At 54.3% G+C, this 26237-nt stretch overlaps 1 protein-coding gene across 1 annotated transcript; it reads left to right on the forward strand.

Annotated features, from left to right (window-relative positions):
• Positions 1-1030: 1030 nt before the first annotated feature.
• LOC140383547 (troponin C, skeletal muscle) lies at positions 1031-26218 on the forward strand. Its single transcript, XM_072465992.1, has 6 exons — positions 1031-1223; positions 19295-19349; positions 19494-19637; positions 19943-20057; positions 24385-24521; positions 25889-26218. Exons 1-6 carry the CDS (start codon positions 1221-1223, stop codon positions 25918-25920), a joined length of 486 nt encoding a protein of 161 aa, XP_072322093.1. The 5' UTR covers positions 1031-1220; the 3' UTR covers positions 25921-26218.
• The last annotated feature ends 19 nt before the right edge of the window (positions 26219-26237 follow it).

Genomic DNA, 26237 nt, shown 5'->3' on the forward strand with positions numbered 1-26237 from the left:
TCTGGGGAGGGACACACAGGGGTTCTGGAGGGGGACACACAGGGGTTCTGGAGGGGGACACACAGGGGTTCTGGAGGGGGACACACAGGGGTTCTGGGGAGGGACACACAGGGGTTCTGGGGGGGGACACACAGGGGTTCTGGAGGGGGGACACACAGGGGTTCTGGAGGGGACACACAGGGGTTCAGGGGGGGACACACAGGGGTTCTGGAGGGGGGACACACAGGGGTTCAGGGGGGGGACACACAGGGGTTCTGGGGGGGGGACACACAGGGGTTCTGGAGGGGGACACACAGGGGTTCTGGGGAGGGACACACAGGGGTTCTGGAGGGGACACACAGGGGTTCTGGGGGGGGACACACAGGGGTTCTGGAGGGGGACACACAGGGGTTCTGGAGGGGACACACAGGGGTTCTGGGGGGGGACACACAGGGGTTCTGGAGGGGGACACACAGGGGTTCTGGGGAGGGACACACAGGGGTTCTGGAGGGGACACACAGGGGTTCTGGGGGGGGACACACAGGGGTTCTGGAGGGGGACACACAGGGGTTCTGGAGGGGACACACAGGGGTTCTGGGGGGGGACACACAGGGGTTCTGGAGGGGGACACACAGGGGTTCTGGGGAGGGACACACAGGGGTTCTGGGGGGGGGACACACAGGGGTTCTGGAGGGGGACACACAGGGGTTCTGGGGAGGGACACACAGGGGTTCTGGGGGGGGACACACAGGGGTTCTGGGGAGGGACACACAGGGGTTCTGGGGGGGGGGACACACAGGGGTTCTGGAGGGGGACACACAGGGGTTCTGGGGGGGGGACACACAGGGGTTCTGGGGGGGGACACACAGGGGTTCTGGAGGGGGACACACAGGGGTTCTGGGGAGGGACACACAGGGGTTCTGGGGGGGGGGACACACAGGGGTTCTGGAGGGGGACACACAGGGGTTCTGGGGAGGGACACACAGGGGTTCTGGAGGGGGGACACACAGGGGTTCTGGAGGGGGGACACAGGCAGGGGGACACACAGGGTTCTGGTCCGTCCAGACAAAGTGCTCTTCCATTGGACGTCCTGGGCAGGAGGAGGTCTGGACGCTCTCGGGGGATTCCTGGGTCACGTCACAGAGTATTTATGGACCTCGTCTCCTCGCGCAGACAAAAGGAGCTCCCACTCCCCTGATTTACTGCCGCTCGACTGCCGCTGTGCCTCGGAGCAAGACACCATGGTAAGAACCAGTCCTGCTTATGCCCGAGCTCTGTGGGTCACAACAGAACGCACTCGGGTGAAAGTTGAACTGGCAACCTTTCTTTTCTGAGCGTCGACTCAAAGCGCTAGACCAAAGGAAAGAGTTTAAGTTCAGGACGGAAGAGGACGCTCGATTGTCCCAGGACAGGATCAGGATTATTATATTATTATTTTATTATTATTTTGAATTGGTTTTAGATCTCGAGAGAGACGGAAATGTGAACTTTCAGAATCTCTGTTTTAGGTCTGTTTTCATTCTGGTTTAGTCCTGGTTTAATCCTGGTTTAGACCTGGTTCAGTCCTGGTTTAGTCCTGGTTTAGTCCTGGTTTAATCCTGATTTAGTCCTGGTTTAGTCCTGGTTTAATCCTGGTTTAGACCTGGTTCAGTCCTGGTTTAGTCCTGGTTTAGACCTGGTTTAGTCCTGGTTTAGTCATGGTTAAATCCTGGTTTAGACCTGGTTTAATCCTGGTTTAGACCTGGTTTAGTCCTGGTTTAGTCCTGGTTTAGTCCTGGTTTAGACCTGGTTTAGTCCTGGTTTAGTCCTGGTTTAGGCCTGGTTTAGACCTGGTTTAGTCCTGGTTTAGTCCTGGTCTAGTCCTGGTTTAGACCTGGTTTAGTCCTGGTTTAGTCCTGGTTTAGTCCTGGTTTAGACCTGGTTTAGTCCTGGTTTAGTCATGGTTTAATCCTGGTTTAGACCTGGTTTAGTCCTGGTTTAGCCCTGGTTTAGACCTGGTTTAGTCCTGGTTTAGACCTGGTTTAGTCCTGGTTTAGTCCTGGTTTAGTCCTGGTTTAGACCTGGTTTAGTCCTGGTTTAGTCCTGGTTTAGTCCTGGTTTAGTCCTGGTTTGGTCCTGGTTTGGTCCTGGTTTAGTCCTGGTTTAGACCTGGTTTAGACCTGTTTTAGACCTGGTTTAGTCCTGGTTTAGACCTGGTTTAGTCCTGGTTTAGACCTGGTTTAGACCTGGTTTAGTCCTGTTTTAGTCCTGGTTTAGACCTGGTTTAGACCTGGTTTAGTCCTGGTTTAGTCCTGGTTTAGACCTGGTTTAGACCTGGTTTAGTCCTGGTTTAGTCCTGGTTTAGTCCTGGTTTAGACCTGGTTTAGTCCTGGTTTAATCCTGGTTTAGACCTGGTTTAGTCCTGGTTTAGCCCTGGTTTAGACCTGGTTTAGTCCTGGTTTAGTCCTGGTTTAGTCCTGGTTTAGTCCTGGTTTAGTCCTGGTTTAGACCTGGTTTAGTCCTGGTTTAGTCCTGGTTTAGACCTGGTTTAGACCTGGTTTAGTCCTGTTTTAGTCCTGGTTTAGTCCTGGTTTAGACCTGTTTTAGACCTGGTTTAGTCCTGGTTTAGACCTGGTTTAGTCCTGGTTTAGTCCTGGTTTAGACCTGGTTTAGACCTGGTTTAGACCTGGTTTAGTCCTGGTTTAGACCTGGTTTAGACCTGTTTTAGACCTGGTTTAGTCCTGGTTTAGACCTGGTTTAGTCCTGGTTTAGACCTGGTTTAGACCTGGTTTAGACCTGTTTTAGACCTGGTTTAGTCCTGGTTTAGACCTGGTTTAGTCCTGGTTTAGACCTGGTTTAGACCTGGTTTAGTCCTGGTTTAGACCTGGTTTAGTCCTGGTTTAGACCTGGTTTAGTCCTGGTTTAGACCTGGTTTAGACCTGTTTTAGACCTGGTTTAGTCCTGGTTTAGACCTGGTTTAGTCCTGGTTTAGACCTGGTTTAGACCTGGTTTAGTCCTGGTTTAGACCTGGTTTAGTCCTGGTTTAGTCCTGGTTTAGACCTGGTTTAGACCTGTTTTAGACCTGGTTTAGACCTGTTTTAGACCTGGTTTAGACCTGGTTTAGTCCTGTTTTAGTCCTGGTTTAGACCTGGTTTAGACCTGGTTTAGTCCTGGTTTAGACCTGGTTTAGTCCTGGTTTAGACCTGGTTTAGTCCTGGTTTAGACCTGGTTTAGTCCTGGTTTAGACCTGGTTTAGTCCTGGTTTAGTCCTGGTTTAGTCCTGGTTTAGTCCTGGTTTAATCCTGGTTTAGACCTGGTTTAGACCTGGTTTAGTCCTGGTTTAGACCTGGTTTAGACCTGGTTTAGTCCTGGTTTAGTCCTGGTTTAGACCTGGTTTAGACCTGGTTTAGACCTGGTTTAGACCTGGTTTAGTCCTGGTTTAGACCTGGTTTAGACCTGGTTTAGACCTGGTTTAGACCTGGTTTAGACCTGGTTTAGTCCTGGTTTAGACCTGGTTTAGACCTGGTTTAGTCCTGGTTTAGACCTGGTTTAGACCTGGTTTAGTCCTGGTTTAGACCTGGTTTAGACCTGGTTTAGACCTGTTTTAGACCTGGTTTAGTCCTGGTTTAGACCTGGTTTAGACCTGGTTTAGACCTGTTTTAGACCTGGTTTAGACCTGGTTTAGACCTGTTTTAGACCTGGTTTAGTCCTGGTTTAGACCTGGTTTAGTCCTGGTTTAGACCTGGTTTAGACCTGGTTTAGTCCTGTTTTAGTCCTGGTTTAGTCCTGGTTTAGACCTGGTTTAGTCCTGGTTTAGACCTGGTTTAGTCCTGTTTTAGTCCTGGTTTAGACCTGGTTTAGACCTGTTTTAGACCTGGTTTAGTCCTGGTTTAGACCTGGTTTAGACCTGGTTTAGACCTGTTTTAGACCTGGTTTAGTCCTGGTTTAGACCTGGTTTAGACCTGGTTTAGACCTGTTTTAGACCTGGTTTAGTCCTGGTTTAGACCTGGTTTAGTCCTGGTTTAGACCTGGTTTAGTCCTGGTTTAGACCTGTTTTAGACCTGTTTTAGACCTGGTTTAGACCTGGTTTAGACCTGGTTTAGTCCTGGTTTAGACCTGGTTTAGACCTGGTTTAGACCTGGTTTAGACCTGGTTTAGACCTGGTTTAGACCTGTTTTAGTCCTGGTTTAGACCTGGTTTAGTCCTGGTTTAGACCTGGTTTAGTCCTGGTTTAGACCTGTTTTAGACCTGTTTTAGACCTGTTTTAGACCTGGTTTAGTCCTGCTTTAGACCTGGTTTAGTCCTGGTTTAGACCTGGTTTAGACCTGGTTTAGTCCTGGTTTAGTCCTGGTTTAGACCTGGTTTAGTCCTGGTTTAGTCCTGGTTTAGTCCTGGTTTAGACCTGGTTTAGTCCTGGTTTAGACCTGGTTTAGTCCTGGTTTAGACCTGGTTTAGACCTGGTTTAGTCCTGGTTTAGTCCTGGTTTAGTATTTGGGCTGAAACAAACTAAATAATCATTTGTTCCTTAAACGATCTGAAGTTTGAACAGAAGAAGTTTTCATGACGGATCAAAACGACAGAAAAAACATTTTGTTTTTTTTTAAATATTTGTCAAGTCACGTTAGCATCACGTTAGCATCACGTTAGCATCACGTTAGCATCACGTTAGCATCACGTTAGCGTCATGTTAGCATCACGTTAGCATCACGTTAGCGTCATGTTAGCATCACGTTAGCATCACGTTAGCATCACGTTAGCGTCATGTTAGCATCACGTTAGCGTCATGTTAGCGTCATGTTAGCATCACGTTAGCATCACGTTAGCGTCACGTTAGCATCACGTTAGCATCACGTTAGCATCACAATAGCGTTACAAGAAGAACGAGTGCCTTCTCTGTGGGTTGGGTGCCTTCTCTGTGGGTTGGGTGCCTTCTCTGTGGGTTGGGTGCCTTCTCTGTGGGTTGGGTGCCTTCTCTGTGGGTTGGGTGCCTTCTCTGTGGGTTGGGTGCCTTCTCTGTGGGTTGGGTGCCTTCTCTGTGGGTTGGGTGCCTTCTCTGTGGGTTGGGTGCCTTCTCTGTGGGTTGGGTGCCTTCTCTGTGGGTTGGGTGCCTTCTCTGTGGGTTGGGTGCCTTCTCTGTGGGTTGGGTGCCTTCTCTGTGGGTTGGGTGCCTTCTCTGTGGGTTGGGTGCCTTCTCTGTGGGTTGGGTGCCTTCTCTGTGGGTTGGGTGCCTTCTCTGTGGGTTGGGTGCCTTCTCTGTGGGTTGGGTGCCTTCTCTGTGGGTTGGGTGCCTTCTCTGTGGGTTGGGTGCCTTCTCTGTGGGTTGGGTGCCTTCTCTGTGGGTTGGGTGCCTTCTCTGTGGGTTGGGTGCCTTCTCTGTGGGTTGGGTGCCTTCTCTGTGGGTTGGGTTTGATGATTGTAGTTGATACAAAGTAACACGAGACACTGCGACTTCGCACGTCCAAACTTAGAAGAAGAACCTTGAGCAAATCCAGACCAAATCCTTCCAAAGTGCCTCAGTAAAAATAGATTCAGTGTTAGCCTGTTAGCCGTTAGCCTGTTAGCCGTTAGCCTGTTAGCCGTTAGCCTGTTAGCCGTTAGCCCGTGTATGTAAATATTCAGTATTAGTCGACACAGAGCGAGGCCGTGTCCAGCACCACTCGACCTGACGGAGACGAAGCAGCTGGAGTCTGATGTTTCTGTCATCGCTACGGCAACGCCGTAACAAATATGACATGATATATAACAAATATGACCGTGACGCCCCATGACGCTCCGTGACGCCCCATGACGCTCCGTGACACCCCGTGACGCTCCGTGACGCCCCATGACGCGACGCTCCGTGACGCTCCGTGACACCCCGTGACACCCCGTGACACCCCGTGACGCCCCATGACGCTCCGTGACACCCCGTGACACCCCGTGACACCCCATGACGCCCCGTGACACCCCGTGACGCTCCGTGACGCTCCGTGACGCCCCATGACGCGACGCTCCGTGACGCCACGTGACGCCCGTGACGCTCCGTGACGCTCCGTGACGCCACGTGACGCCCCGTGACGCCCCGTGACGCCCCGTAACGCTCCGTGACGCTCCGTGACGCCCCGTGACGCTCCGTGACGCCCCGTGACGCTCCTTGACGCTCCGTGACACCCTGTGACGCTCCGTGACGCCCCGTGACGCTCCGTGACGCCCCGTGACGCTCCGTGACGCCCCGTGACGCTCCGTGACGCCCCGTGACGCTCCGTGACGCCCCGTGACGCCCCATGACGCTCCGTGACACCCCGTGACGCTCCGTGACGCCCCATGACGCGACGCTCCGTGACGCTCCGTGACACCCCGTGACACCCCGTGACACCCCGTGACGCCCCATGACGCTCCGTGACACCCCGTGACACCCCGTGACACCCCATGACGCCCCGTGACACCCCGTGACGCCCCATGACGCTCCGTGACACCCCGTGACGCTCCGTGACGCCCCATGACGCGACGCTCCGTGACGCCACGTGACGCCCGTGACGCTCCGTGACGCTCCGTGACGCCACGTGACGCCCCGTGACGCCCCGTGACGCCCCGTAACGCTCCGTGACGCTCCGTGACGCCCCGTGACGCTCCGTGACGCCCCGTGACGCTCCTTGACGCTCCGTGACACCCTGTGACGCTCCGTGACGCCCCGTGACGCTCCGTGACGCCCCGTGACGCTCCGTGACGCCCCGTGACGCTCCGTGACGCCCCGTGACGCTCCGTGACGCTCCGTGACACCCTGTGACGCTCCGTGACGCCCCGTGACGCTCCGTGACGCTCCGTGACGCCCCGTGACGCCCCGTGACGCCCCGTGACGCCCCGTGACGCTCCGTGACGCCCCGTGACGCCTTATGACGCGACGCCCCGTGACGCTCCGTGACGCCCCGTGACGCTCCGTGACGCTCCGTGACGCTCCGTGACGCCCCATGACGCTCCGTGACGCCCCGTGACGCTCCTTGACGCTCCGTGACACCCTGTGACGCTCCGTGACGATACGTGACGCTCCGTGACGCGCCGTGACGCTCCGTGACGCCCCGTGACGCTCCGTGACGCCACGTGACGCTCCATGACGCTCCGTGACGCTCCGTGACGCCCCGTGACGCCCCGTGACGCTCCGTGACGCTCCGTGACGCCCCATGACGCGACGCTCCGTGACACCCCGTGACGCTCCGTGACGCTCCGTGACGCCCCATGACGCGACGCTCCGTGACGCCACGTGACGCCCGTGACGCTCCGTGACGCTCCGTGACGCCACGTGACGCCCCGTGACGCCCCGTGACGCTCCGTGACGCTCCGTGACGCCCCGTGACGCCCCGTAACGCTCCGTGACGCTCCGTGACGCCCCGTGACGCTCCGTGACGCCCCGTGACGCTCCTTGACGCTCCGTGACACCCTGTGACGCTCCGTGACGCCCCGTGACGCTCCGTGACGCCCCGTGACGCTCCGTGACGCCCCGTGACGCCCCGTGACGCCCCGTGACGCCCCATGACGCGACGCTCCGTGACGCCACGTGACGCCCCGTGACGCCCCGTGACGCTCCGTGACGCTCCGTGACGCCCCGTGACGCCCCGTAACGCTCCGTGACGCTCCGTGACGCCCCGTGACGCTCCGTGACGCCCCGTGACGCCCCGTGACGCTCCGTGACGCCCCGTGACGCTCCGTGACGCCCCGTGACGCTCCGTGACACCCTGTGACGCTCCGTGACGATACGTGACGCTCCGTGACGCGCCGTGACGCTCCGTGACGCCCCGTGACGCTCCGTGACGCCACGTGACGCTCCATGACGCCCCATGACACTCCGTGACACCCCGTGACGCTCCGTGACGCCCCATGACGCGACGCTCCGTGACGCTCCGTGACACCCCGTGACACCCCGTGACACCCCGTGACGCCCCATGACGCTCCGTGACACCCCGTGACACCCCGTGACACCCCATGACGCCCCGTGACACCCCGTGACGCTCCGTGACGCTCCGTGACGCCCCATGACGCGACGCTCCGTGACGCCACGTGACGCCCGTGACGCTCCGTGACGCTCCGTGACGCCACGTGACGCCCCGTGACGCCCCGTAACGCTCCGTGACGCTCCGTGACGCCCCGTGACGCTCCGTGACGCCCCGTGACGCTCCTTGACGCTCCGTGACGCCCCATGACGCTCCGTGACACCCCGTGACACCCCGTGACACCCCATGACGCCCCGTGACACCCCGTGACGCTCCGTGACGCTCCGTGACGCCCCATGACGCGACGCTCCGTGACGCCACGTGACGCCCGTGACGCTCCGTGACGCTCCGTGACGCCACGTGACGCCCCGTGACGCCCCGTGACGCCCCGTAACGCTCCGTGACGCTCCGTGACGCCCCGTGACGCTCCGTGACGCCCCGTGACGCTCCTTGACGCTCCGTGACGCTCCGTGACGCCCCGTGACGCTCCGTGACGCCCCGTGACGCTCCGTGACGCTCCGTGACACCCTGTGACGCTCCGTGACGCCCCGTGACGCTCCGTGACGCTCCGTGACGCCCCGTGACGCCCCGTGACGCCCCGTGACGCCCCGTGACGCTCCGTGACGCCCCGTGACGCCTTATGACGCGACGCCCCGTGACGCTCCGTGACGCCCCGTGACGCTCCGTGACGCTCCGTGACGCTCCGTGACGCCCCATGACGCTCCGTGACGCCCCGTGACGCTCCTTGACGCTCCGTGACACCCTGTGACGCTCCGTGACGATACGTGACGCTCCGTGACGCGCCGTGACGCTCCGTGACGCCCCGTGACGCTCCGTGACGCCACGTGACGCTCCATGACGCTCCGTGACGCTCCGTGACGCCCCGTGACGCCCCGTGACGCTCCGTGACGCTCCGTGACGCCCCATGACGCGACGCTCCGTGACACCCCGTGACGCTCCGTGACGCTCCGTGACGCCCCATGACGCGACGCTCCGCGACGCCACGTGACGCCCGTGACGCTCCGTGACGCTCCGTGACGCCACGTGACGCCCCGTGACGCCCCGTGACGCTCCGTGACGCTCCGTGACGCCCCATGACGCGACGCTCCGTGACGCCCCGTGACGCCCCGTGACGCTCCGTGACGCTCCGTGACGCCCCATGACGCGACGCTCCGTGACACCCCGTGACGCTCCGTGACGCTCCGTGACGCCCCATGACGCGACGCTCCGTGACGCCACGTGACGCCCGTGACGCTCCGTGACGCTCCGTGACGCCACGTGACGCCCCGTGACGCCCCGTGACGCTCCGTGACGCTCCGTGACGCCCCGTGACGCTCCGTGACGCTCCGTGACGCCCCGTGACGCCCCGTGACGCCCCGTGACGCCCCGTGACGCCCCGTGACGCTCCGTGACGCCCCGTGACGCTCCGTGACGCTCCGTGACACCCTGTGACGCTCCGTGACGCCCCGTGACGCTCCGTGACGCTCCGTGACGCCCCGTGACGCCCCGTGACGCCCCGTGACGCTCCGTGACGCCCCGTGACGCTCCTTGACGCTCCGTGACACCCTGTGACGCTCCGTGACGCCCCGTGACGCTCCGTGACGCTCCGTGACGCTCCGTGACGCCCCGTGACGCTCCGTGACGCCCCGTGACGCTCCTTGACGCTCCGTGACACCCTGTGACGCTCCGTGACGCCCCGTGACGCTCCGTGACGCCCCGTGACGCTCCGTGACGCCCCGTGACGCTCCGTGACGCCCCGTGACGCTCCGTGACGCTCCGTGACACCCTGTGACGCTCCGTGACGCCCCGTGACGCTCCGTGACGCCCCGTGACGCCCCGTGACGCTCCGTGACGCCCCGTGACGCTCCGTGACGCTCCGTGACACCCTGTGACGCTCCGTGACGCCCCGTGACGCTCCGTGACGCTCCGTGACGCCCCATGACGCGACGCTCCGTGACACCCCGTGACGCTCCGTGACGCCCCATGACGCGACGCTCCGTGACGCCCCGTGACGCTCCGTGACGCTCCGTGACGCTCCGTGACACCCTGTGACGCTCCTTGACGCTCCGTGACGCTCCGTGACGCCCCGTGATGCTCCGATGCATTGCAAACTATGGAAACCAACCAGAAGATAATGTTTGCTGCATTTTAGAGACAACTAACAAGGACTAACTGTGTAACTCAAGGCCACCTCTGGGTCTAAACCAGGTCTAAACCAGGTCTAAACCAGGTCTAAACCAGGTCCAAACCAAGACTAAACCAGGACTAAACCAGGACTAAACCAGGTCTAAACCAGGACTAAACCAGGTCTAAACCAGGACTAAACCAGGACTAAACCAGGACTAAACCACGTCTAAACCAGGACTAAACCAGGACTAAACCAGGTCTAAACCAGGACTAAACCAGGACTAAACCAGGACTAAACCAGGACTAAACCAGGTCTAAACCAGGACTAAACCAGGACTAAACCAGGACTAAACCAGGACTAAACCGATTCCATGACGTCACTTCCCCTCCAGCACCGGAGCTACACCTTTATTTGTTTCCGAATGCATTTAAAAAGTGGCATTTTTGACCTTGAACACTAAAGTTCTTGTTGACCTTGAACACTAAAGTTCTTGTTGACCTAGAACACTAAAGTTCTGGTGTGAAACCGGCTCAGGGTGCTTCTGGAGCGATCTTCACTCGTGGTATTATTCTAGAGTCTCTTTATCCTCCTGGACAGATGCAGAGCAAACAGGGATTAAACGCTTCTATTTCGAGCGGCTCTGTCACTCCAGCGATGATCGGACTGAAGCTTCTGTGTCTGAGCCAGCGCCAGGAAATGTGTCACTCAGGACGCACCCGCTCGTCCCAAAAGTGGCTTCGACGACACAAAAAGTCCTGGTTTTGGTCTAACTAGTTATTTTAAATATGAATTAACGCTGAATCAAAAACATGACCAGAATTTGTTCATTTTAAAATGAAGTCTGAATGTAATTTTCTTCATTTGCCTGATGTCTGTCCCTCTCTCAGTCCAGTCCTTGATCATTGGTGATGTTTGGGTCCATTTTTTTGCGATCGTCTTTTTTCCTGCTGCAGAAAGTACATTTTGTCTGTTCAAAGGCCACGCCCCACTTCTGTTCAAAGGCCACGCCCCTCTTCTGTTCAAAGGCCACGCCCCTCTTCTGTTGGCCCCTGTGAGAGGAAGAGTCAAGTTTGTGGTATAAATTGTGGTGAAAAAGATATAAATATAAGTGGATTATTATAGGTTTGAAAGGCGTGGCCTCGTCACATGACGTGTCAGACCAAAGTCATTTCAATGTGTTTCTTCTAGATATTTATATATATTTCTTCTTCTCGTCAGTTTATTTGACCTCGATTCAATCAAGATTTAAACTGCTTTTTGTTTCAGAAGCCGCTGTTTATGTAAATCTACTTTTGTCACAGAGAACACGAGAGAACACGAGAGAACAAGAGAGAACGCAAGAGAACAAGAGAGAACACGAGAGAACACGAGAGAACAAGAGAGAACACGAGAGAACACGAGAGAACATGAGAGAACACGAGAGAAGACTAGAAGAACACGAGAGAACAAGAGAGAACACGAGAGAACACGAGAGAACATGAGAGAACACGAGAGAACATGAGAGAACATGAGAGAACACGAGAGAACATGAGAGAACATGAGAGAACACGAGAGAACATGAGAGAACATGAGAGAACACGAGAGAACATGAGAGAACACGAGAGAACACGAGAGAACAGGAGAGAACACGAGAGAACACGAGAGAACACGAGAGAACAGGAGAGAACACGAGAGAACACGAGAGAACATGAGAGAACATGAGAGAACACGAGAATAACAAGAGAGAACAAGAGAGAACACGAGAGAACACGAGAGAACACGAGAGAACACGAGAGAACAGGAGAGAACACGAGAGAACACGAGAGAACACGAGAGAACAGGAGAGAACACGAGAGAACACGAGAAGAACGTGAGAGAACACAAGAGAACACGAGAGAACACGAGAGAACATGAGAGAACACGAGAGAAGACTAGAAGAACATGAGAGAACACGAGAGAACACGAGAATAACAAGAGAGAACAAGAGAGAACACGAGAGAACACGAGAGAACATGAGAGAACACGAGAGAACAAGAGAGAACATGAGAGAACACGAGAGAACACGAGAGAACACGAGAATAACAAGAGAGAACAAGAGAGAACACGAGAGAACACGAGAGAACAAGAGAGAACACGAGAGAACACGAGAGAACACGAGAGAACAAGAGAGAACATGAGAGAACACGAGAGAACATGAGAGAACACGAGAGAACACGAGAGAACAGGAGAGAACACGAGAGAACAAGAGAGAACATGAGAGAACACGAGAGAACAAGAGAGAACATGAGAGAACACGAGAGAACATGAGAGAACACGAGAGAACACGAGAGAACACGAGAATAACAAGAGAGAACAAGAGAGAACACGAGAGAACACGAGAGAACATGAGAGAACACGAGAGAACAAGAGAGAACATGAGAGAACACGAGAGAACACGAGAGAACACGAGAATAACAAGAGAGAACAAGAGAGAACACGAGAGAACACGAGAGAACAAGAGAGAACACGAGAGAACACGAGAGAACACGAGAGAACAAGAGAGAACATGAGAGAACACGAGAGAACATGAGAGAACACGAGAGAACACGAGAGAACAGGAGAGAACACGAGAGAACAAGAGAGAACATGAGAGAACACGAGAGAACAAGAGAGAACATGAGAGAACACGAGAGAACATGAGAGAACACGAGAGAACACGAGAGAACAAGAGAGAACATGAGAGAACACGAGAGAACATGAGAGAACACGAGAGAACACGAGAGAACAGGAGAGAACACGAGAGAACAAGAGAGAACATGAGAGAACACGAGAGAACAAGAGAGAACATGAGAGAACACGAGAGAACAAGAGAGAACACGAGAGAACACGAGAGAACAAGAGAGAACATGAGAGAACACGAGAGAACATGAGAGAACACGAGAGAACACGAGAGAACAGGAGAGAACACGAGAGAACACGAGAGAACACGAGAGAACAGGAGAGAACATGAGAGAACACGAGAGAAGACTAGAAGAACACGAGAGAACAAGAGAGAACACGAGAGAACACGAGAGAACATGAGAGAACATGAGAGAACACGAGAGAACATGAGAGAACATGAGAGAACACGAGAGAACATGAGAGAACACGAGAGAACACGAGAGAACAGGAGAGAACACGAGAGAACACGAGAGAACACGAGAGAACAGGAGAGAACACGAGAGAACACGAGAGAACATGAGAGAACATGAGAGAACACGAGAATAACAAGAGAGAACAAGAGAGAACACGAGAGAACACGAGAGAACACGAGAGAACACGAGAGAACAGGAGAGAACACGAGAGAACACGAGAGAACACGAGAGAACAGGAGAGAACACGAGAGAACACGAGAAGAACGTGAGAGAACACAAGAGAACACGAGAGAACACGAGAGAACATGAGAGAACACGAGAGAAGACTAGAAGAACATGAGAGAACACGAGAGAACACGAGAATAACAAGAGAGAACAAGAGAGAACACGAGAGAACACGAGAGAACATGAGAGAACACGAGAGAACACGAGAATAACAAGAGAGAACAAGAGAGAACACGAGAGAACACGAGAGAACACGAGAGAACACGAGAGAACATGAGAGAACAGGAGAGAACACGAGAGAACACGAGAGAACACGAGAGAACAGGAGAGAACACGAGAGAACATGAGAGAACACGAGACAACGCGAGAAGAACGTGAGACAACGCGAGAGAACACGAGAGAACACGAGAGAACACGAGAGAACACGAGAGAACATGGGAGAACATGAGAGAACACGAGAGAAGACTAGAAGAACATGAGAGAACACGAGAGAACACGAGAGAACACGAGAGAACACGAGAATAACAAGAGAGAACAAGAGAGAACACGAGAGAACACGAGAGAACACGAGAGAACATGAGAGAACACGAGAGAACACGAGAATAACAAGAGAGAACAAGAGAGAACACGAGAGAACACGAGAGAACACGAGAGAACATGAGAGAACACGAGAGAACACGAGAATAACAAGAGAGAACACGAGAATAACAAGAGAGAACAAGAGAGAACATGAGAGAACACGAGAGAACACGAGAGAACACGAGAGAACATGAGAGAACAGGAGAGAACACGAGAATAACAAGAGAGAACAAGAGAGAACACGAGAGAACACGAGAGAACACGAGAGAACACGAGAGAACATGAGAGAACAGGAGAGAACACGAGAGAACACGAGAGAACACGAGAGAACAGGAGAGAACACGAGAGAACGCGAGAGAAGACTAGAAGAACAAGAGAGAACACGAGAGAACACAACGGAACACGAGAGAACAGAAGAGAACACGAGAGAACATGAGAGAACACGAGAGAACACGAGAGAACACGAGAGAACACGAGAGAACATGAGAGAACACGAGACAACGCGAGAAGAACGTGAGAGAACGCGAGAGAACACGAGAGAACACGAGAGAACACGAGAGAACACGAGAGAACATGAGAGAACATGAGAGAACATGAGAGAACACGAGAGAACATGAGAGAACATGAGAGAACATGAGAGAACACGAGAGAACACGAGAGAACACGAGAGAACACGAGAGAACACGAGAGAACACGAGAGAACACGAGAGAACATGAGAGAACACGAGACAACGCGAGAGAACACGAGAGAACATGAGAGAACACGAGACAACGCGAGAAGAACGTGAGAGAACGCGAGAGAACATGAGAGAACACGAGAGAAGACTAGAAGAACAGGAGAGAACACGAGAGAACACGAGAGAACACGAGAGAAGACTAGAAGAACATGAGAGAACACGAGAGAACACGAGAATAACAAGAGAGAACAAGAGAGAACACGAGAGAACACGAGAGAACACGAGAGAACACGAGAGAACACGAGAGAACATGAGAGAACACGAGAGAACATGAGAGAACACGAGAGAACACGAGAGAACACGAGAGAACATGAGAGAACACGAGAGAAGACTAGAAGAACATGAGAGAACACGAGAGAACACGAGAATAACAAGAGAGAACAAGAGAGAACACGAGAGAACACGAGAGAACATGAGAGAACATGAGAGAACACGAGAATAACAAGAGAGAACAAGAGAGAACACGAGAGAACACGAGAGAACACGAGAGAACACGAGAGAACATGAGAGAACACGAGAGAACACGAGAGAACAGGAGAGAACACGAGAGAACACGAGAGAACACGAGAGAACAGGAGAGAACACGAGAGAACGCGAGAGAAGACTAGAAGAACAAGAGAGAACACGAGAGAACACGAGAGAACGTGAGAGAACACGAGAGAAGACTAGAAGAACATGAGAGAACACGAGAGAACACGAGAATAACAAGAGAGAACAAGAGAGAACACGAGAGAACACGAGAGAACATGAGAGAACACGAGAGAACACGAGAATAACAAGAGAGAACAAGAGAGAACACGAGAGAACACGAGAGAACACGAGAGAACACGAGAGAACATGAGAGAACAGGAGAGAACACGAGAGAACACGAGAGAACACGAGAGAACAGGAGAGAACACGAGAGAACGCGAGAGAAGACTAGAAGAACAAGAGAGAACACGAGAGAACACAACGGAACACGAGAGAACAGAAGAGAACACGAGAGAACATGAGAGAACACGAGACAACGCGAGAAGAACGTGAGAGAACGCGAGAGAACACGAGAGAACATGAGAGAACACGAGAGAAGACTAGAAGAACAGGAGAGAACACGAGAGAACACGAGAGAACACGAGAGAAGACTAGAAGAACATGAGAGAACACGAGAGAACACGAGAATAACAAGAGAGAACAAGAGAGAACACGAGAGAACACGAGAGAACACGAGAGAACATGAGAGAACACGAGAGAACACGAGAATAACAAGAGAGAACAAGAGAGAACACGAGAGAACACGAGAGAACACGAGAGAACACGAGAGAACATGAGAGAACACGAGAGAACACGAGAGAACAGGAGAGAACACGAGAGAACACGAGAGAACACGAGAGAACAGGAGAGAACACGAGAGAACGCGAGAGAAGACTAGAAGAACAAGAGAGAACACGAGAGAACACAACGGAACACGAGAGAACAGAAGAGAACACGAGAGAACATGAGAGAACACGAGAGAACACGAGAGAACACGAGAGAACACGAGAGAACACGAGAGAACATGAGAGAACACAAGAGAACACGAGAGAACATGAGAGAACACAAGAGAACACGAGAGAACACGAGAGGAACACGAGAGAACATGAGAGAACACGAGAGAACACGAGAGAACACGAGAGAACAAGAGAGAACACGAGAGAACATGAGAGAACACGAGACAACGCGAGAAGAACGTGAGAGAACGCGAGAGAACACGAGAGAACACGAGAAAACACGAGAGAACACGAGAGAACACGAGAGAACACGAGAGAACATGAGAGAACACAAGAGAACACAACAGAACACAAGAGAACACGAGAGAACACGAGAGAACGCGAGAGAACACGAAAGAACACAAGAGAACACGAGAGAACGCGAGAGAACACGAGAGAACATGAGAGAACACGAGAGAACACGAGAATAACAAGAGAGAACACGTCAGAAAACGAGAGAACAGGAAAGAACGCAAGAGAACACGAGAGAACACGAGAGAACACGAGAGAACGCGAGAAAACACGAGAGAACACGAGAAAACACGAGAGAACACGAGAGAACAGGAGAGAACACGAGAGAACGCGAGAGAACATGAGAGAACAGGAGAGAACAAGAGAGAACAGGAGAGAACACGAGAGAACGCGAGAGAACGCGAGAGAACACGAGAATAACAAGAGAACACGAGAGAACAGGAGAGAACACGAGAGAACGCGAGAGAACGCGAGAGAACACGAGAGAACACGAGAGAACATGAGAGAACACGAGAGAACGCGAGAGAACGCGAGAGAACACGAGAGAACATGAGAGAACAGGAGAGAACACGAGAGAACGCGAGAGAACGCGAGAGAACACGAGAATAACAAGAGAACACGAGAGAACACGAGAGAACACGAGAGAACACAAGAGAACAGGAGAGAACACGAGAGAACGCGAGAGAACGCGAGAGAACACAACGGAACACGAGAGAACACGAGAGAACACGAGAATAACAAGAGAGAACACGAGAGAACACGAGAGAACGCGAGAGAACGCGAGAGAACACGAGAGAACACGAGAGAACACGAGAGAACACTAGAAGAACAAGAGAGAACGCGAGAGAACACGAGAGAACAGGAGAGAACACGAGAGAACGCGAGAGAACACGAGAGAACACGAGAGAACAGGAGAGAACATGAGAGAACACGAGAGAACACGAGAGAACACTAGAAGAACAAGAGAGAACGCGAGAGAACACGAGAGAACAGGAGAGAACACGAGAGAACGCGAGAGAACGCGAGAGAACACGAGAGAACACGAGAGAACGCGAGAGAACACGAGAGAACACGAGAGAACACGAGAGAACACAAGAGAACACGAGAGAACACGAGAGAACGCGAGAGAACGTGAGAGAACACAACGGAACACGAGAGAACACGAGAGAACACGAGAATAACAAGAGAGAACACGAGAGAACACGAGAGAACACGAGAGAACACGAGAGAACGCGAGAGAACGCGAGAGAACACGAGAGAACACGAGAGAACACGAGAGAACACTAGAAGAACACGAGAGAACACGAGAGAACACGAGAGAACACGAGAGAACACGAGAGAACACTAGAAGAACACGAGAAGAACAGGAGAGAACACGAGAGAACACGAGAAGAACGTGAGAGAACACGAGAGAACACGAGAAAACACGAGAGAACACGAGACAACGCGAGAAGAACGTGAGAGAACACGAGAGAACACGAGAGAACACGAGAATAAAAAGAGAGAACACGACAGAACACGAGAATAACAAGAGAGAACACGAGAGAACACGAAAGAACACGAGAGAACACAAGAGAACACGAGAGAACTAAAGAGAACACGAGAGAACTAAAGAGAACACGAGAGAACACGAGAAAACACGAGAGGAACACGAGACAACGCGAGAAGAACGTGAGAGAACACGAGAGAACACGAGAGAACACGAGAATAACAAGAGAGAACACGACAGAAAACGAGAGAACACGAAAAAACACGAGAGAACACGAGAGAACACGACAGAACACGAGAGAACACGAGAGAACAGGAGAGAACGCAAGAGAACACTAGAATAACAAGAGAGAACACGAGAATAACAAGAGAGAACGCGAGAGAACACGAGAGAACACGAGAGAACACTAGAAGAACAAGAGAGAACGCGAGAGAACACGAGAGAACACAACAGAACACGAGAGAACACGAGAGAACACGAGAGAACACAACAGAACACGAGAGAACACGAGAGAACATGAGAGAACACAAGAGAACACGAGAGAACAAGAGAGAACAAGAGAGAACGCGAGAGAACGCGAGAGAACGCGAGAGAACACGAGAGAACGCGAGAGAACACAACAGAACACGAGAATAACAAGAGAGAACACGAGAGAACAGGAGAGAACGCGAGAGAACACGGACTGATCCAAAAAGAGATCAGAGAGTTGAGGGAAAACCCTCTGGTCCAGTTGATACAGAAGTTCACAATTTACAATCTAAAGTTGGACCACACTGGCCCACACTGGCCCACACTGGGCACACACTGGCCCACACTGGCCCACACTGGGCACACACTGGCCCACACTGGGCACACACTGGCCCACACTGGCCCACACTGGGCACACACTGGCCCACACTGGGCACACACTGGCCCACACTGGCCCACACTGGGCACACACTGGCCCACACTGGCCCACACTGGGCACACACTGGCCCACACTGGGCACACACTGGCCCACACTGGCCCACACTGGGCCCACACTGGCCCACACTGGCCCACACTGGCCCACACTGGCCCACACTGGCCCACACTGGCCCACATTGGGCACACACATGTCTCCGGTAAAGCCTCTTCAGGTGGATCTTGCGAAGTGCTCGCTCAAGCTTCATTATCACACCTTTGGTTGGGAGTTTTGGCTCATATATTTGCTCCACCTGCAGACGGGTGGAGTCTCCCCAAGTGAACCTGCGATGCAGACGGATTAGTTTGACCGCAGCTGGACAGTCCTGACCGAGCGGCTCCTCCAGGACGTCCCAGCTGGATTTTGCAGATAAAGTTATTTCAAGTTTCAGGTTAAATCTGAAATGTGTTTGTGTTTTTCAGCCGACTGACGCCCAGAGCGACGCCCGGTCGTTCCTCACCGAGGAGATGATCACAGGTACTTTATATCCACACAACTATATTTATACATATATACATATATATGATATATATATATGTATGTACATACATTTATATACACATTTAGGTCGTGTAAATGAAATATGTGGAAGTCTCTAAATGTCTAAACTGGTTCTTGCAGAGTTCAAAGCCGCTTTCGACATGTTCGACACTGACGGCGGCGGTGACATCAGCACCAAAGAACTGGGTCAAGTCATGAGGATGTTGGGTCAGAACCCGAGTCGTGAAGAGCTGGACGCCATCATCGAGGAGGTGGACGAGGACGGTGAGGGACGAAACATGAGACGCGCTCGAGGCGTTTGCTTCATCGTGATTTAAAGACTACAAAAGGCTCAAAACAATGATCATTACCATCATTACGTTTATGTTTCTTCACAATGTCGAGCGAATGATCCAAATGCTGTTTTAGATCGTGCATCATCAAGAAAACATGCAATAATAAAAAGTACATTTTAACCTTTTTATATATTTCAGTTTTTCTAAAAACATGACACGTCTGATCCAAGGTCGTTCATGGTTTTCACGTCTTCAGTGAGAATCCACAAAAGTCATGTTTTTCTCCTGGTTCAGGCAGTGGAACCATCGACTTCGAGGAGTTCCTGGTGATGATGGTGCAGCAGCTGAAGGAGGATCAGGCCGGAAAGAGCGAGGAAGAGCTGTCCGAGTGTTTCCGCGTCTTCGACAAGTACGAACACAACATGTCCAGTACAACTGTGTGAGGGACACGTGTCCGGAGGTCACACGCCAATAAATGAGGGCCCCTGGAATAAAGAGGCCCCAATAAAGCAGTGAAGGCTAAACTGTTCTTAGCTCTTAGTGTTTTAAATACCATTACTTCAATGTGCAGTATTTGTACATGAAGCTGGGAGGGACATGTGGGAGGGACATGTGGGAGGGACATGTGGGAGGGACATGTGGGAGGGACATGTGGGAGGGACAAGTGGGAGGGACATGTGGGAGGGACATGTGGGAGGGACATGTGGGAGGGACATGTGGGAGGGACAAGTGGGAGGGACATGTGGGAGGGACATGTGGGAGGGACATGTGGGAGGGACATGTGGGAGGGACATGTGGGAGGCACATGTGGGAGGGACATGTGGGAGGGACATGTGGGAGGGACATGTGGGAGGGACATGTGGGAGGGACATGTGGGAGGGACAAGTGGGAGGGACATGTGGGAGGGACATGTGGGAGGCATATGTGGGAGGGACATGTGGGAAGGACATGTGGGAGGGACATGTGGGAGGGACATGTGGGAGGGACAAGTGGGAGGGACATGTGGGAGGGACATGTGGGAGGGACATGTGGGAGGGACAAGTGGGAGGGACATGTGGGAGGGACATGTGGGAGGGACATGTGGGAGGGACAAGTGGGAGGGACATGTGGGAGGGACATGTGGGAGGGACATGTGGGAGGGACAAGTGGGAGGGACATGTGGGAGGGACATGTGGGAGGGACAAGTGGGAGGGACATGTGGGAGGGACATGTGGGAGGGACATGTGGGAGGGACAAGTGGGAGGGACATGTGGGAGGGACATGTGGGAGGGACATGTGGGAGGCACATGTGGGAGGGACATGTGGGAGGGACATGTGGGAGGGACATGTGGGAGGGACAAGTGGGAGGGACATGTGGGAGGGACAAGTGGGAGGGACATGTGGGAGGGACATGTGGGAGGGACATGTGGGAGGGACAAGTGGGAGGGACATGTGGGAGGGACATGTGGGAGGGACATGTGGGAGGGACAAGTGGGAGGGACATGTGGGAGGGACATGTGGGAGGGACAAGTGGGAGGGACATGTGGGAGGGACAAGTGGGAGGGACATGTGGGAGGGACATGTGGGAGGGACAAGTGGGAGGGACATGTGGGAGGGACATGTGGGAGGGACAAGTGGGAGGGACATGTGGGAGGGACATGTGGGAGGGACAAGTGGGAGGGACATGTGGGAGGGACATGTGGGAGGGACATGTGGGAGGGACAAGTGGGAGGGACATGTGGGAGGGACATGTGGGAGGGACATGTGGGAGGGACATGTGGGAGGGACAAGTGGGAGGGACATGTGGGAGGGACATGTGGGAGGGACAAGTGGGAGGGACATGTGGGAGGGACATGTGGGAGGGACATGTGGGAGGGACAAGTGGGAGGGACATGTGGGAGGGACATGTGGGAGGGACATGTGGGAGGCACATGTGGGAGGGACATGTGGGAGGGACATGTGGGAGGGACATGTGGGAGGGACAAGTGGGAGGGACATGTGGGAGGGACATGTGGGAGGGACAAGTGGGAGGGACATGTGGGAGGGACAAGTGGGAGGGACATGTGGGAGGGACATGTGGGAGGCATATGTGGGAGGGACATGTGGGAGGGACATGTGGGAGGGACATGTGGGAAGGACATGTGGGAGGGACATGTGGGAGGGACATGTGGGAGGGACAAGTGGGAGGGACATGTGGGAGGGACATGTGGGAGGGACATGTGGGAGGGACATGTGGGAGGGACAAGTGGGAGGGACATGTGGGAGGGACATGTGGGAGGGACATGTGGGAGGGACAAGTGGGAGGGACATGTAGGAGGGACATGTGGGAGGGACAAGTGGGAGGGACATGTGGGAGGGACATGTGGGAGGGACATGTGGGAGGGACAAGTGGGAGGGACATGTGGGAGGGACATGTGGGAGGGACATGTGGGAGGGACATGTGGGAGGCACATGTGGGAGGCACATGTGGGAGGCACATGTGGGAGGGACATGTGGGAGGGACAAGTGGGAGGGACATGTGGGAGGGACATGTGGGAGGGACATGTGGGAGGGACAAGTGGGAGGGACATGTGGGAGGGACATGTGGGAGGGACATGTGGGAGGGACATGTGGGAGGGACATGTGGGAGGGACAAGTGGGAGGGACATGTGGGAGGGACAAGTGGGAGGGACATGTGGGAGGGACATGTGGGAGGCATATGTGGGAGGGACATGTGGGAGGGACATGTGGGAAGGACATGTGGGAGGGACATGTGGGAGGGACATGTGGGAGGGACAAGTGGGAGGGACATGTGGGAGGGACATGTGGGAGGGACATGTGGGAGGGACAAGTGGGAGGGACATGTGGGAGGGACATGTGGGAGGGACATGTGGGAGGGACAAGTGGGAGGGACATGTGGGAGGGACATGTGGGAGGGACATGTGGGAGGGACAAGTGGGAGGGACATGTGGGAGGGACATGTGGGAGGGACAAGTGGGAGGGACATGTGGGAGGGACATGTGGGAGGGACATGTGGGAGGGACAAGTGGGAGGGACATGTGGGAGGGACATGTGGGAGGGACATGTGGGAGGGACAAGTGGGAGGGACAAGTGGGAAGGACATGTGGGAGGGACAAGTGGGAGGGACATGTGGGAGGGACATGTGGGAGGGACATGTGGGAGGGACAAGTGGGAAGGACATGTGGGAGGGACATGTGGGAGGGACATGTGGGAGGGACAAGTGGGAGGGACATGTGGGAGGGACATGTGGGAGGGACATGTGGGAGGGACATGTGGGAGGGACAAGTGGGAGGGACATGTGGGAGGGACATGTGGGAGGCATATGTGGGAGGCACATGTGGGAGGGACATGTGGGAGGGACAAGTGGGAAGGACATGTGGGAGGGACATGTGGGAGGGACATGTGGGAGGGACAAGTGGGAAGGACATGTGGGAGGGACATGTGGGAGGGACATGTGGGAGGCACATGTGGGAGTGAACAAGTGGGAGGGACATGTGGGAGGGACATGTGGGAGGGACATGTGGGAGGGACATGTGGGAAGGACATGTGGGAGGGACATGTGGGAGGCACATGTGGGAGTGAACAAGTGGGAGGCACATGTGGGAGGGACATGTGGGAGGGACAAGTGGGAAGGACATGTGGGAGGGACATGTGGGAGGGACATGTGGGAGGGACAAGTGGGAGGGACATGTGGGAGGGACATGTGGGAGGGACATGTGGGAGGGACAAGTGGGAGGGACATGTGGGAGGGACATGTGGGAGGGACATGTGGGAGGGACAAGTGGGAGGGACATGTGGGAGGGACAAGTGGGAGGGACATGTGGGAGGGACATGTGGGAGGCATATGTGGGAGTGAACAAGTGGGAGGGACAAGTGGGAGGGACAAGTGGGAAGGACATGTGGGAGGGACATGTGGGAGGGACATGTGGGAGGGACATGTGGGAGGGACATGTGGGAGGGACAAGTGGGAGGGACAAGTGGGAAGGACATGTGGGAGGCACATGTGGGAGGGACATGTGGGAGGGACAAGTGGGAAGGACATGTGGGAGGGACATGTGGGAGGGACATGTGGGAGGGACAAGTGGGAGGGACATGTGGGAGGGACATGTGGGAGGGACATGTGGGAGGGACATGTGGGAGGGACAAGTGGGAGGGACATGTGGGAGGGACATGTGGGAGGCATATGTGGGAGGCACATGTGGGAGGGACATGTGGGAGGGACAAGTGGGAAGGACATGTGGGAGGGACATGTGGGAGGGACATGTGGGAGGGACAAGTGGGAAGGACATGTGGGAGGGACATGTGGGAGGGACATGTGGGAAGGACATGTGGGAGGGACATGTGGGAGGGACAAGTGGGAGGCACATGTGGGAGGGACATGTGGGAGGGACATGTGGGAGGGACATGTGGGAGGGACATGTGGGAGGGACATGTGGGAGGGACATGTGGGAGGGACATGTGGGAGGGACAAGTGGGAAGGACATGTGGGAGGGACATGTGGGAGGGACATGTGGGAGGGACAAGTGGGAAGGACATGTGGGAGGGACATGTGGGAGGGACATGTGGGAAGGACATGTGGGAGGGACATGTGGGAGGGACAAGTGGGAGGCACATGTGGGAGGGACATGTGGGAGGGACATGTGGGAGGGACATGTGGGAGGGACATGTGGGAGGGACATGTGGGAGGGACATGTGGGAGGGACATGTGGTGTTCTTCTGAAGCTGAAGACATAAACCTGGTGTTTCTGTGTCTTTAGAAACGGCGATGGCTTCGTGGACCGGGAGGAGTTCGGGGACATCCTGCACATGACGGGAGAAGCCGTGTCGGAGGAGGACATCGACGAGATGTTTGGAGATTCAGACAACAACAAAGATGGAAAGCTCGACTTTGACGGTGAGAATAAAGTTTATCTGTGATGCAACTGCGTCCTACTGCACACCTGCAGCCTCCTTCTGGCTCCTTCTGGCCCTGCAGCCTCCTTCTGGCTCCTGCAGCCTCCTTCTGGCCCCTGCAGCTTCCTTCTGGCTCCTTCTGGCCCTGCAGCCTCCTTCTGGCTCCTGCAGCCTCCTTCTGGCCCCTGCAGCTTCCTTCTGGCTCCTGCAGCCTCCTTCTGGCCCCTGCAGCTTCCTTCTGGCCCCTGCAGCCTCCTGCAGCCTCCTTCTGGCCCCTGCAGCCTCCTTCTGGCCCCTGCAGCCTCCTTCTGGCCCCTGCAGCCTCCTTCTGGCCCCTGCAGCCTCCTTCTGGCTCCTGCAGCTTCCTTCTGGCCCCTGCAGCCTCCTTCTGGCCCCTGCAGCCTCCTTCTGGCCCCTGCAGCCTCCTTCTGGCCCCTGCAGCCTCCTTCTGGCTCCTGCAGCTTCCTTCTGGCCCCTGCAGCCTCCTGCAGCCTCCTTCTGGCCCCTGCAGCCTCCTTCTGGCTCCTGCAGCCTCCTGCAGCCTCCTTCTGGCCCCTGCAGCCTCCTTCTGGCCCCTGCAGCCTCCTGCAGCCTCCTTCTGGCCCCTGCAGCTTCCATCTGGCTCCTGCAGCCTCCTTCTGGCCCCTGCAGCCTCCTTCTGGCCCCTGCAGCCTCCTTCTGGCTCCTGCAGCCTCCTTCTGGCTCCTGCAGCCTCCTTCTGGCTCCTGCAGCCTCCTTCTGGCCCCTGCAGCCTCCTTCTGGCCCCTGCAGCCTCCTGCAGCCTCCTTCTGGCTCCTGCAGCCTCCTTCTGGCCCCTGCAGCCTCCTTTTGCCTCCTTCTGGCCCCTGCAGCCTCCTTCTGCCTCCTTCTGGCTCGTTTCCATGGCAGCAAGTGTGTGTTTAGTGAGTTCCTTCAGTTACAAACATGACACGAGAAAGACTCGAGCTCAGAAGAGACGAGATGATAATGAGATCGAGATAATGAACAAACACGTGTAGAGGCGGAGCATGAGGTTTGATGGGAGGCGGCCTCATGGAGAGAACAGGAGGGAGGGGGGTGAGTGAGGGGGGGTGTGGGGGGGTGAGTGCAAATTGTCAAAAAGGGACTAACAGTGGCTTTAGTTCTCTTTTATTCCTTTAAAGTTCTGAGACTGAATAAAAGTGAACTCAAACTGCAGAGGGCACCGTGAACCACCAGAGGGCGCCGTGCCACAGTTTGAAATTTACTGCAAATAAATAGCGTCTCCATGGAGACAAGAAAAGTGACAGATCAGCTTTAACTCAGATGGATTTTAAAATGACTTAAATATAATGTGGGCCAAAGTGGGTTTGATGCTTTTAAGTGATTTGTGACGTTCTGGTTCTGCAGAGTTCCTGAAGATGATGGAGAACGTCCAGTGACACGTCCAGAGACACGTCCAGAGACACGTCCAGAGACACGTCCAGAGACACGTCCAGAGACACGTCCAGAGACCAGAAGAAACCAAACCAGCCCAAAGAAACTCCATCTGAATCTAATGTTTTCTTCTTATTGTTTTAAAGTGATTGATCTGTCGCTTTATAAAGTCTAGTTTAATCTGAGTCTCAGGTGAAGTCTCAGGGCTCGGGGTCAGGGGTCAGAGGTCAGGGGTCTCCTCTGTTACATGAAATAAACTAAAGTCACATTATTCTCAGAAAGTGCAGCTGACGAGGACAAAACGTCTTTCAAAACTCGCTCG

Source organism: Eucyclogobius newberryi, unplaced genomic scaffold (assembly GCF_026437365.1).
Source record: "Eucyclogobius newberryi isolate DKJ021-1_F unplaced genomic scaffold, fEucNew1.0.hap1 SCAF_536, whole genome shotgun sequence".
NCBI classification, from domain to species: Eukaryota; Metazoa; Chordata; class Actinopteri; order Gobiiformes; family Gobiidae; genus Eucyclogobius; species Eucyclogobius newberryi.